The sequence below is a fragment of the Anolis carolinensis genome, chromosome 4, assembly GCF_035594765.1.
Source record: "Anolis carolinensis isolate JA03-04 chromosome 4, rAnoCar3.1.pri, whole genome shotgun sequence".
In the NCBI taxonomy this organism is placed as follows: domain Eukaryota; kingdom Metazoa; phylum Chordata; class Lepidosauria; order Squamata; family Dactyloidae; genus Anolis; species Anolis carolinensis.
The window spans coordinates 183,828,746-183,842,381 of NC_085844.1; the positions used below are offsets into that span (position 1 = coordinate 183,828,746).

General features: G+C 38.9%; 1 protein-coding gene across 1 annotated transcript in view; it reads left to right on the forward strand.

The window, feature by feature from the left end:
* Positions 1-13,636, forward strand: part of eif2b3 (eukaryotic translation initiation factor 2B subunit gamma) — a 106,931-nt gene that overhangs the window by 57,919 nt on the left and 35,376 nt on the right. Inside the window, exons 7-8 of the mRNA XM_003220212.4 lie at positions 9,827-9,957; positions 11,227-11,420. Of these exons, the coding sequence (XP_003220260.1) occupies positions 9,827-9,957; positions 11,227-11,420 (325 nt within the window). The remainder of the gene's footprint in view (positions 1-9,826; positions 9,958-11,226; positions 11,421-13,636) is intronic.

Genomic DNA, 13,636 nt, shown 5'->3' on the forward strand with positions numbered 1-13,636 from the left:
CCCTTGCCCACGCGCTCACACAACCGTCAACCCCTCGCTCACCCTGTCTCCCACCCTCCACCGCCAAAGCCAGGGACTCCCGTGAATGCAACAGGCAAAAACCCGGCAGAAGAAAGCACACCTCCGTCTCACGAGGCTAAACTACCCATGCTCCCCTTACCCTTCCCTGCAGCCTCCTTCCTCCCTTGCCTCTGTTTTACATCCTCCAAACCACTTTACGGGAAACCCCACCCCTTCTACACCCCGCCTTTCCCCGACAGGACACTGCGAACCGTGAGTCCTGTGGAGGCGGCAGAGCGGGACTTCCGCCGCCTGGCTTCCGCCTCTCCCTCCTGAAGCGGCAATGCCAGCGGTGCGCAGCCTCTGCGTCTCCCTCAAGGCCTCCCTCACGACCTCCTCCCTGCAGGACCCATGAAGGTACACGAGGGCAACCTCCTCCTCCCAGCGCCGCCACCCAAACAAACCCAAAAGGAGGAAGGAGGGAAGGACGAGAACAACCAGGAAGGGCCGAAGCCTCCGCCACCTCAACCGCCCTCGGAAGGACAAGAAGGAGCACGGCCCTCGCTACCCCCGTCAAAGATGGCCCTACCGGTAAATGCGACCTCTCGCCCTCTACAAACCGCAACCCGGACGAACCTTTCTCGGGACGGCTTTCATTCCGTCGGTTATACCCAACTGCATGGCCTTTAGCGTTCCCTTCCCACTCTATACTATCTATTGGTTACATGGCCATCTTCCGGAAACAAACTCATCACTTTGGAGTTCCCTTCTCACTCTATACTATCTCTTTTATGCCTATCTCCCACTACAAATCGCATCGTACTTTCCTCCCTTACAATCACTTCCCACTCTTGAATAACAACAACAACAACAACAACAACAAGGAACCCCACAACCCATCCACTCCACCCCCCTTCCCAATAATAATAATAATAATAATAATAATAATAATAATAATAATAATAATACAGTAGAGTCTCACTTATCCAACATTCGCTTATCCAATGTTCTGGATTATCCAACGCATTTTTGTAGTCAATGTTTTCAATACATCGTGATATATTGGTGCTAAATTCATAAATACAGTAATTACTACATAGCATTACTGCGTATTGAACTACTTTTTCTGTCAAATTTGTTGTATATCATGATGTTTTGGTGCTTAATTTGTAAAATCATAACCCAATTTGATGTTTAATAGATTTTTCCTTGATCCCTCCTTATTATCCAACATATTCGCTTATCCAACGTTCTGCCGCCCCGTTTATGTTGGATAAGTGAGACTCTACTATAATAATAACAATAATAACAATAATAATAACAACAATAAACACCCACCCCTTTAAACCTCACAACACATTAACGCATCGCGCTTACCACCAACACACAAAACAACTAATCAGGAAACAATATACTACAACTATAAAGTAAAAGGATAAAGCTTTCCCCTGACATTAATCAACATAAAAAATAAACAACGTAACACACTTCAACAACTACTACTAGTTATAAATATAAAACAGGGACACAATCACAGCAAAAATAAAACCTAATCTACATTAACCAACACCACTAAAACAACCCACAGCAACGTGTGGCCAGGCACAGCTAGTTTCTTATAAATAGATTACAACTAAAACAGTAGAATTTGTTTTGCCTCAATAACTATTAAAAGGAGAGGTTTAGGCTGATTAGCATTTTTGCAATTCTTAGGTCAATCAATGCTCTCATAGTTAAGATGTCATCATTCATAACAGGATTTTCTTACAGAATACTTCCGTAAGGAAGTAAACTTACTGGGCAATTCAATTATCTTGTCATTTACTATTTCAGGTAATAGATAAATGCATTATCAGTTAACTTAGGAATTGGATGCTGTATATTTTATTGTTCTTGAGCAATGACACTTTCTATTTTGGATTAGGAAGAACTGGGTTTGAAGAACTGTAGTAACTAGCTGTAACAAATGATGAAGTTCTTGTCTTCAATGATTCATAAAGAACCCACCTGGGAATTATTATAGAATTCCCGATCTTTTGAAATTGGTCAGTTATCCAGGTAGCTATTCCAGTGCCTTTATTGAATGCACTCCTGACGCTCACAGATGACTCCCCCTCCCCCAGATTTTAGCCTTTCTGGTAATTGTCAGTAATGTTAAGGATCTGACAGTATTTTGAATTTGTGCTACTGTATTTATTTTCTTGACATAGTTGAATATGAGTATTTACATTTCTGTATAACACACTAGCTGTGCCCGGCCACGCATTGTTGTGGCTAGGATTTAATTTTTCTTTTCTTTTTGTTGTATGAATGTAGAGGCATGGATGAGAGGTTGTGTTGTCAATTTTCAAGGTTGTGGGGCGTTTAGTTTAGTTGTTTTGTCCGGTGCCGTGATTCCATTATCCTTTTATATATATATATAGACTAGCTTTTAACAAGAACATATGACATACATTAGACAAGACTGCTAAAATGCTTGCATATAATTTGCAAAAGAAATTATGCCCCCACAGGTACTTTACAAAATGCTTGTGGCTCAAATATGAATTCAGGCAGATAGAAAGAGGTTTTGCAGAGAACCTTGTTTGGTGTAGGTAGGATCGGCTTGAAAGTACAAAATCTATTTATTTATTTATTTACAGCACTTTTACCCCGCCTTTCTCACCGAGGGGACTCAAGGCGGCTTACAATAAATAGGCAAAAATGCAATGCCTGCAAACAATACACTAAACAACAGTTCATATAAAAACAATGTAACATTACAGAATAAAAACACATTATACAAAATTTAAAACATATCCGAGTTAAAATCCATTCGTCCAAAATCCTCATACATAAATCTTAGTCCAGACCATGTGAAATCAATGTTCTCATTCATTAAATGCTTGCATGCACAACCATGTCTTTAAGGCTTTTCTGAAGCCCAGAAGAGTTGGAATCTGCCAAATATTGCTGGGGAGGGCATTCCACAGCCGAGGAGCCACCACCGAGAAGGCACTGTCCCTCGTTCCCACTAACCATGCCTGTGAGGCTGGTGGGACCGAGAGCAGGGCCTCCCCAGATGATCTAAGGGTTCTAGAAGGCTCATAGGAGGAGATACGTTCGGACAGGTAAGATGGGCCAGAACCGTTTAGGGCTTTGTAGGTCAGGACTAGCACTTTGAATTGGGCTCGATAGCATATCGGCAGCCAGTGGAGCTGGCTTAACAAGGCAGTAGTGCTCTCCCTGCATGCCACTCCAGTTATTAATCTGGCTGCCGCCCGTTGTACTAGTTGGAGCTTCTGGGCTGTCTTAAAAAGCAGCCCCATGTAGAGCGCATTGTAGTGATCCAAACGGGATGTAACCAGAGCATGGACCACCGTGGCCAAGTCAGAATTTCCAAGGTACAGGCGCAGCTGGTGCATAAGTCTGAGTTGTGCAAATGCTCCCCTGGCCACCACCGAGACCTGGGGCTCCAGGCTATCTCTCAAGATCTATTAGGTTGAAATGGGGACAGGGGAAGGGGAGTTGCCTTATGGGAATGTAGGCTTCTGTATGGAAAGGAACAAGATTAATTCTTGAAATTTCAACAAGGTCTGCCATACTCACTGGTTGGCCTTTGCGATCTGTGGTGACTTTTGTCACCAAGGCAGTTATTAAACCCTTCCTATTTCCAAGGCAAAATAATTTTCAATCATTATGTTTTTTAGCAGAGCAACTTGGTGTAAACATAGTAATAATACTCTGGATCACTCAGACTATATTTTGCATAAGTTAAGTGTATATAAGAAGATATACCCTTTTTCTGTGTGTGTGTGGGGGGGGGGGGGGAGAATGCTAGATAAGGAAAATCACTGGGTATTTTCCCTAATGATAACACCTTGTTGCTGGAGTCCTGAGGGAGATTGTTCCCTCACAATAAATATCTTAAATGGAGGGAGGACTACTGGATCTGCAGCAACAATTCTGAACCATACATTTAAAGTACAATTTTAAAAAAATGTATGAAAGGTACCATAATTATCAGGCTTGACGACTTTGGATCCCATACTAAGAGAAAATAGTATTGAAATCAAATAAATAAATATTGTTCTAAAGATACTGAGAAATAAAATGCTAACCCAGAATCATCCCCCTTTTGGAGGGGGGCGGGCGGTATAATATAAACTGAAAAGCCTGATTTGAATGGATATGTGGACACAAATGGGAGCATTGCTTAGATAGGCTTTCCAGCTACTGAAGCTATATGTCTATCAGACCTACCCAATAGCCCAGCAACAAAGATTCAAATTTTGTTTTCAAAGCAAAGGCACATTGAATTTCAATAAGAAGTTCATGGACTTGTTATAAGTAGGGCTTACATGCAGTATTACTAATAATATTGCAATATAAATATAATATAATGTATGTATAAATATTTGTAAACCACCCTAAGTCCCCTTCAGAGTGAGAAGGGCGGGATATAAATGTCACTAATAATAATAAATATTGATAATATTATGATGCAATACAATGTAATAATAATTACAAGTCACTATTATAATTGTATATTTATATTACATGCAATATTACTAATAATATGGCAATATAGTTGTATAATATAATATAATGTAAACCGCCCTGAGTCCCCTTCGGGGTGAGAAGGGCGGGATATAAATGTCACTAATAATAATAATAATAATAATAATAATAATAATAATAATAATAAAGATTTTTTAAAAAGATTTTAAAGATTTTTTGTGGAACCCCTACAATTCTTTTGCGGAACTCTGCGGTTCCACGGATCAGTTTGTGAACCGCTGGTCTAGACAGAGACAGAGATCCCTTTTCAAACGCCCAGCAGAGTAATATCATTGTTCAGGACTTAACCCCTACGATGCTAAAAAAAACCCTCTACCTTCAGTCTCATGAGTCTTCAAATAAAGCCATTTGAGTTTTGGGAAAGATTCTGCTCCATTCTTCTGCTCCATAACTAACACCTGAGGAAATGAGTGTCAGGGTTGCTGCTAATTAGGCGATTGACTCTCTTGCCCTGTAACTAGCTCTTAAGAAAGGACCACAGATTTCACAGGTGGGGGCTGGCAACAATAGAAGATTTTGCGCTTCATCACAGATCAGTAAAAAGGGAGAGCTATTAAAATGCTAATACTCATTAATACGGTTTTCTGGTGTTTAACTTTAAACACAGAAAATAAAGATGAGTGACAGCCAGTCAAATGGGATTGACATTTGCAGTAAAAACATCCCAGGCAAGCAAGAAACAGTGCAGGGAAGTATAAGCAGCTGCTGCATCCATTCCTGCTGGGGGTCAGGCCAAAGAGCTACATACTGTCACCTCCCTTAATACATTTTGAGGGCTGGAGGCAAAGCAGACCATCCAAGAGTGATTATTGTGATGTGCGATTTTGGAATAGCTAGTTAACAGGCCATTTTTGTAGTGACAGAGTACTAGATTTCCTGGATCTGTGTCTTCATTTTGAAAAGCTGAGGATATATTTGATACATTTCATTTCTTGGGAACCTCTTCTTCTGACGTGGCCATCGTGTTCTGCAAATATACTCTAAGCTACAGGCATAAAGCTAACATTACGTATTTTATTTGGAGAGTGGGCATTTCATCCTTTTCATGAAAACATTAATGAAGCTTCAGCTATGATGAAGTGAGTGGGTAAGTGTACATTACTCTTGTCGTAGAATTTTAAAAGTCAGTATAGTCAGCTCCACTAGAATAATTTTACATTTTGATTAGAAATCGTACTATTTGAAGTATATTGTTTTATTTGATTAGGCTTTTGAACATAATTGTTCTTAGTCTTTTAAAATGAGATCTCCTTCCATAATACAGATGCTGAAATATATTTGCATAAATTACAATTATATTATACTATTATTGTGTAAAATTCAAAGGTATCAGCATCCTCACTACAAGGTTATTTAACAAGATATAATTAATGATAGCAAAACATTATTGAGAGCCAGCATGTTGTAGTGGTTTGAGTGTTGGATTAGAACAGGGGTCCTCAAACTTTTTAAGTGGAGGGCCGGTTCATGGTCCTCAGACTATTGAGGGTCCAAATTATCATTTTGGGGGGGGGGGGGGAGATGAACAAATTCCTATGAACACAGCACGTGTCATATTTGTAGTGCAAAAACAACAACAACAACAAAAGAACAATACATTTTTTTTAAAAATTAACCAACATAAACCTATCAGGATTTCAATGGGAAGTGTTGGCCTGCTTCTGGCCAATGAGATAGTCAAGTTAATTAGGATTGTTGTTGTTGTGTGCCTTCAAGTCATTTCAGACTTTGGGTGAGCCTAAGTCTAAAACTGAGGGCAGGGGCCAGGTAAATGACCTTGAAGGGCTGCATCCGGCCCCCGGGCCTTATTTTGGGGACCCCTGGACTAGAACATTGGGAAACATTCAAATCCCTCATTGACCTTGGAAAACCATTGAGTGAAAAAGGGAAGCTCACACTCTCTCAGCCTCTTGATTCCTAGGACACTCTCCTGTCCTAGGAATCAAGATGGAATATTATGGAGCCCCATAGCATATTTGCCACTGAGCTAAGCAAAACTTTCCCAAAGCTACCTTCTGATATTCATGTCGATTTATGTACATCTATTGCATCTAGCAATAACAATAGCACTGTTTTAGGATATTATTCTGTCTCTTCAGTTTTGTCTGAGTCATAAAAAGGGTTCGTGATGTTCTTGGACACCTAATAAATCAAAATGCTGATTTGAACAGGTATCAACATGAAACACTCTTCCCTAGAAAAATTGCCTCCAATACCCATTCCACTCAGCCATTCTAGGAAGATTCGAAGATCAACTCATATTGAAGAGATCAATGGAAAGCAATAGGTTGCACTTCCCATTCCTCCCTTCCAAAGAAAATAATTGTTCATTTAAATTGCATTTTCTCCTATAACTTCCAATTTAACAATGATAAGGACATGATCCCATAATGGACCTCTGGTGGCTGGACCATCCCATCCATTTGAATTGAGATGATTGTCCCTCATGCTACAGCTTTCTTTTTGTCCCCAAACCTGGCTCTGGAAAGCTAAAAAAAAACCCCATAGCTGCTTTTGTTTGATGTGGAGGTCAAGAAGGAAAAGGGGTGGTCAAAGTTAGGAAATTCCATAGAGGCAGCCAGCACAACTTCCTTCTTTTATCTTCAGATTTATTCTTGAAACAAGCCCTAAAGTTAAAGTTAAAGCCTTTAAAATGTTATTCTCTACCCATGACACATTCCTGGTCCAATCTCTCAAATCTTGAGACGTTTCTAAATTCTTACTAAATTTTGCTAAATCTATGTATTTTATTATCCACAGGAGCCCTGGAACCAAACCAGGGTGTTTGTTACCTATCTGTATTGCTTTTATGTTGTTTTTCATGTGGCTAATTTTTCTATTCATGTATACAAAATGTTAAATATTCAGCTGCTTGGAGGGCTACATTTTCCTTCTGATTAACCTCTATCATTTGTTAATTCTTCTGTCTTTCATTTCCTTCTTGCTACATTGCTATTTTGGCCAAATGAATGAGAACGTTTCCATATTCCTTTCTCATACCATTGTCAATGTTGATAAAAGCCATAAAGAAAACTACATTCAGAAGGCACCTTTCTACTAATAACATACAATCTTCTAAATGTAGCCACCTAAACCACAGAATTGAGGTAAGGGTGGGACATGGAGAAAGTTCATAGTGGTGTTGATGATGTACTGTATAAACTCATGTACAGCTCTAGAAATTTTAGTCAAAAAATCAACTCCAAAAACCTGGGTCGACTTATCAATGGGTCAGTGTAAGTTTTGAACCTTAACTCTTAACAAAGAAGGAACTACCTATTTCTCAGAGTAGAATGGTGAAAAGTGAGAGCTTAGTTTCTTTTTGAAGAACATAAAAGAAGAACTGCCCCCTTTATTCTCTCAACTACAACATCGCTTCTGGCCTTTTTGAATGCCTGGGCAGGAAAACAGCAACTCCAGTGGCTAGGGGTGGCCAGTTCCCAAAGAAAGGTGATTTCCTTTCTCTACAGTATACCTTGACTTATGTACAAGTCATATGAAAATCCATAATATTGGCACCAAAACCTATGCTCAACGTATACGTGAGGTCAACTTATATATGAGTATATACAGTCGTTCTTGGAACTGTCCCAGATCATCCCTGTAGGCCAGCATATATATGAATGGTTAGCATTCACATGTGATTATGTTGTTTTTTTCCCCCTTAAAAGTTGTGTGACAATTAGGAATTATTTGGACAGTGCCATTTCACAAAAAATGCTGAGGTATAGTCATTTGCAAGACATAAGTGCAGCTATCACAACCAAGAACAAATTTGCCATCTTCTTATTTCCATTCCTTCCATTGCTGCATAGTGTTGTGTGGATTGCATCAGAAGATCCTAGGATCTGCCAAATACTGTGACTTTATATGGATTGAACCCCATAAATGCCATGGCTAGCTTCTGAGGAAAACACCGAACTGTCAGTTTTGGATGAAGCATAAAACCAAAGCAGGAAATCATTTTGAATGGCACAGCTGCATGCAACATTTTAAACTCGTAAACTGCCCATCTGCACACCCACATGCATGGCAGAAGGCAAGATTGTGGGGGAGGAACCATGGTGCACTCAGACTGTGAACAGCAGGGAGAGATTTTCTCATTCAGGAATGGAGAATGATTCATTAGGTTTTGATTATAGTTAACATCAGTTCTGAAATTATTGCAGGCATTTAGGACAGAGTTCAAAATATAATGCACAAAAGCAGGCAAAATGATGACAGATTATGATGACATATTTGGAATATTTCAGATTGCTTCCCATATAGTTCCTAAAATTTATTTGGGACAGTTATGAAACTTGAATTAAAATGCCATGTTATTTATACCAGTGGCAAGAAAATGTTGGGTTTTCTCTTTATAGTAAGACTAGCTGTGCCCAGCCACGCTTTGCTGTGGCTAGGACTTTATTTTTCTTTTCTTTTTGTTGTATGAACGTAGAGGCATGGATGAGAGGTTGTGCTGTCAATTTTCAAGGTTGTGGGGCATTTAGTTTAGTTGTTTTGTCCGGTGCCGTGATTCCATTACCCTTTTATATATATATAGATTACAGTGAATGCTATCATAGAACAGCCATAAGTCCGTTCTTAGATCCAAATCTAAAATCATATCTAGATCCAAATCTTGCCAAACCTTAATTCCTTTCTTCATACTATATTTTCAGACTATTCCTAGCTAGGAAAACATTTGTGCCCTGAACTTGATGATAGTTCATCTAATGTTGCATACCACTTTGTGACTACCACTGTGTCTTTCCTTTTGGATAAACCTGAGAGGTTAAAGTCATTTTGTCAGACCTTTATTCCAAGATAATAAAAATAGTAATTGTATTTACTACCTGCCTCTCCTTATGGCTCAAGGTGAGTTACACCATTACTAAAATGACTTGTTTCAGCTGCCCTTTCAAATCTGCTGTTCTCATGATCAGATGGCAGTAGGAGAGGGAGTAGCTCTGAAAACAGGAAGTAGATTTCTTCATAAAAATGTATCCTAAAAAGCTATTTATTTATTAAATGCTGAGAACCATATAGTATTTATTTATTACAGTATTTTTAAGCGCATCCTTTGTGGTGAGTGATGGATTTAAAAAACAACCACTTTTGTATGAGCTTTCACAATCTGAAGCTTCAGCCATTTCTGGAAATGTTCTCCTCAGTTGCAGAATAATCATTGTGTGAATTCATAAATCATTAACACAGCTTTCCTTTCTCAGTTTTCTCAGGTCCCCAGATTTGACATTTGTATATTTTGTTTTTATTTCCATAGATCATTTACCTCAATCAGAAGTGAGCTGATTCCATATTTGGTTAGAAAGCAGTTTTCCTCTCCTACACCATTACTAGATTGGCAAAACATGAATGACCACGAACAAAAGAAAAAGGACCAGAAATCATTAGGTTAGTGCAAAACAGTGGCTCACAGGTTTGCTTCAACACCGGGGAAGAGACTGAATGTCATTTTGAGACTATGTAGTGTAGTAATTGCTTGATATAATAAATATCAAATCCAGTAGTTTTATTCTGTTTGTCAGACAAATTTTTTTCAAACCATTCTGCAACAGTTTTCTAAAAATCCATTTATTCCTTGTGATAGACACTACATATAAATGGAAGAAGAACACAGGCTTTGCTCTCAGGCTTACAGCCTATAAACAAAAGGCACACAAGAGTGACTGGAAAAGTAGAGAAGGAGCATCAGAATGCCAAAACCCAAACCACAAGTTGCTATTATGTTCATATTTAGAAAACTATGGTTTGTTACAGTAAACCAAGATCAAAATGTTCTTCCAAATCCAGGCTCATTCAAAACAATCAGCTTAGTCATTCTCCAAGTTCAGATTTCCCTCGTAATTGTGGTTTGTGTGAAAGCAGAAACTTCCCATCTTCTTGCAGCTGCACAAGAGGCTGAAGCTTGTATAAGCTTGTTCATGTACTAGGAAAGCATGTTATCGTCTTACAACTGAGTAGACCTATGGTATTCTTACTCAAAAGCATGGGGAAAGCACATTCTCATTGATTTCTGTTCCTTTGGTATGTGAGAAAATTAGTGTCCTTCTTGCTTCTATAGTTCCAGGGGAAGTTTCAATTAGATCAGACCATTTTCTGGTATTTGGGAGGGGGTAAACTCCCCCCAGCCAGTGAATTAAGTCAAGCTGTGTTGTGCTTGCCTTGATGTTTACCCATGAGGGAGGAAGTATTCAGTGCCCTTTGTTCCTCTGAGAAGTGACAAAGAGATGAACATTAGCCTCCCTCCTATTTATCCCTATACTTTGCGACCTAATCTTTTTCATACAATAGAAATATGCTAGTCAACCCTCCATATTCGATGCAGTTGTGGGCATAGTGAAAAGCTGTGAATTTTAAAAGATTGCTTTTTTTAAATCCGAAAGAATACCTTTCTAGAAATATCTAAGTTCTTCAGGGGGCCTGCAAGGTCAGCTTCTTGCAGAAATTGACCACAGAATCACATTGGATTACCTACAGATGTTTAGAGTGAACATTTTCATCAAATCTCTGAATAATCAAATCTACAAAAGTCAGATTTGCAAATGTGGAGGGCCGACTGCATATCTTTTCTCCAAGAAAGCATTCTGAAAACAGCAGTGTAGAAAGGTATGATGTGATGTTCTCTCTAATCTCATTTTTGTGTCTGCCTGTATTTTGCAGACATTTACAGCTTCTTGAAGGATGATAGCTTGTTTGAATTGGGTTCAGACAAAACCTGCTGGAACAATCGGAGAGGAGACATGGATGAGGCATTCCACACCGGGAAAGTTCGTTGCTATGTTCACATTATGAATGATGATGGGTTGTGCTATCGAGTAAACACACTTGGGCTATATGTTGAAGCTAACAGACAGGTATATGAAATAACAAAATAGCATTCAGCATAGAACAGGAATTTCTGTATGTTCGTTTAGCACAGTCTTTAAAAATGTATAGAAATGTTCCTTCCCACTGAGACTGAAAATACCTGAACTGCTACCATATTGGTATAGTTGATGAAGCATCGTGGGAAGAGGCAAAAGCCCTCATAGTTTGAGGTTTATAGCAATAGGAACTTTGTGAATTATAAATCTAAGCTAGAAGAGCTTTCTGTTGATGGAACCAAGGCCTGTGGGGCACTATAACCCTATCACTCAAACACCTCCACTCCTGTCTATTCCTTCTCCAGACAGGTTTTGGGTAGGTGGGAAGGATTGCACTGATATTTCTCTTGCGGGTATCATTCAATCTGTCTGAAATCTAAAACCTCTAGACCCAGAATTATTGCCAATATTATTTATAAATATAGTAAGTTAACAAGATTGTTTTGAGAGGTACATTGGCAAGAGCTTGGGGTGGAAGTTCTCCATCTTGGCTACATGACACAGTGGAAGGGAATGACTAGAGATTGCTGACACTCTTAAGGGATGTTGTGTTTGTATATAAATAGAGATAAGCATAGTTCAGAACGTTTTTCTGCCATGCAAAAGGAGAGACTAACTGTTAAGACCTGTTTGTAGTTGACAAAAGACCTTAATTTACAGCAGAGGTGAAAGAAAGGATGTACTGTTATTACATAGTTCTGAATTTGAGTTGAACGGAAAGGAAGTCTATACCTTTAGGAGCCTGTTCAAGAAAATTAAGACTGAACTATGCCAAAACAATGTGGGTTTCTGTCTGTATCCTCTTTAAACATGTTTTAAGTAGTTGAAACATTTGGGATCAGTGGTAATCCTAGTGAATGTATAAATCTTTTTAAAAAAAATAATTTTATTAACATTTTGCAAATACAGTGCAGGTTTAAAAACAGGGGTATGTGAGAGGAAGTGAGGGAAAGGATAAGGGAAAATTGAAGAAGGGTAAGTGAGGGGGGGGGGACGTGAATGTATAATCTTCACTAGAGTCTCAGTGGTCCAAGATGATTTTTCTTGAATGATTAACTTTCCAGGATGGTAGCATTAGTAATGCATTTCTGCCTAGGTAAAATGCTACAAGAAAAATCAGTGAAAATTTCTTTAAAAGAAGTGCACATTTTAGCAGTCTGATATGGGTCTTTTCCTCCACATCTTCCAGTACTGGTACAAAATACTGATTGTGTTTTTATCACTGTGTACTTTTCCTTCCATATCTCTTTTGCTCTTTTAAGGTCTTACACTAAAAATACTCCCTCCCTCCCTCATGTAGGCACATTTATCCATTCTGGTTGGTTGTGACCCAGAATTACATAACTGTATCCTAAGGAAAACTAATCAAAGTGGGGGATTCATTTATCACGCAGAATCCCTGTCTGTAGCATTATTCTTCTAAGTCTATGTATTTCAGCAAGTGTCCACAATTTATTTACAGAACATAGGGAAGTGATTGTAATAGCTGTTCTGTCAGTTGTATGATTGGCTATAGCTTCACCATGACAGTAGATGCTTTCACAAATGTGGCTGTATGAACATAATATGCATTTTTCATTTGCAATTTGTGAAACAGCTGTTAATGCTTTTGGAACAGAAACAGAGCAGCATTTTACCTTCCAGACCTTGTAGCCAGGAAATGTCTTACTTGTTTCAGCTGACCTCTCAAGTTTGCCACTGCCTTTGTGTGGGCAGGTGGCAGCAGGAGGGACTAGCTCTGAGAACAGGAAGTAGGTTTCTTAAGAAAAAAATCCTAAAAGCTAAGCTAAACCTCCCCTTGACCCTAGCACTCACTGAAAATCCTGCTCTCTTTCATCTCTCCTTTTTTTCTGTGTAGCAACTATTTCTCTCTGATCATTCATGCTGTAGTAGGCTCAAATAATTTAACCAAGGGTTATGCTCTGAATAGATCTGGAAGCCATTTTTCAATACATTGCATTCAAGACTGATGATCATACAAGAGAAATCTCCCCAGTACTATTGTACATTTTCTAAAGCACTTAGAATTGAACTGCTTGCACCATGAGTATGACCTGGTTGAGATACACATATACCTAAGTTTCTTCAGATTGTTGGTCATTCATTATGCCTTTGAATAGCCTCTGTGGGAGCAACAAAACAGTCTTTCAGAATATGTCAAGAATAACAAATACAGTAATGAACCTTCTGTACTTGAAACATGTGGA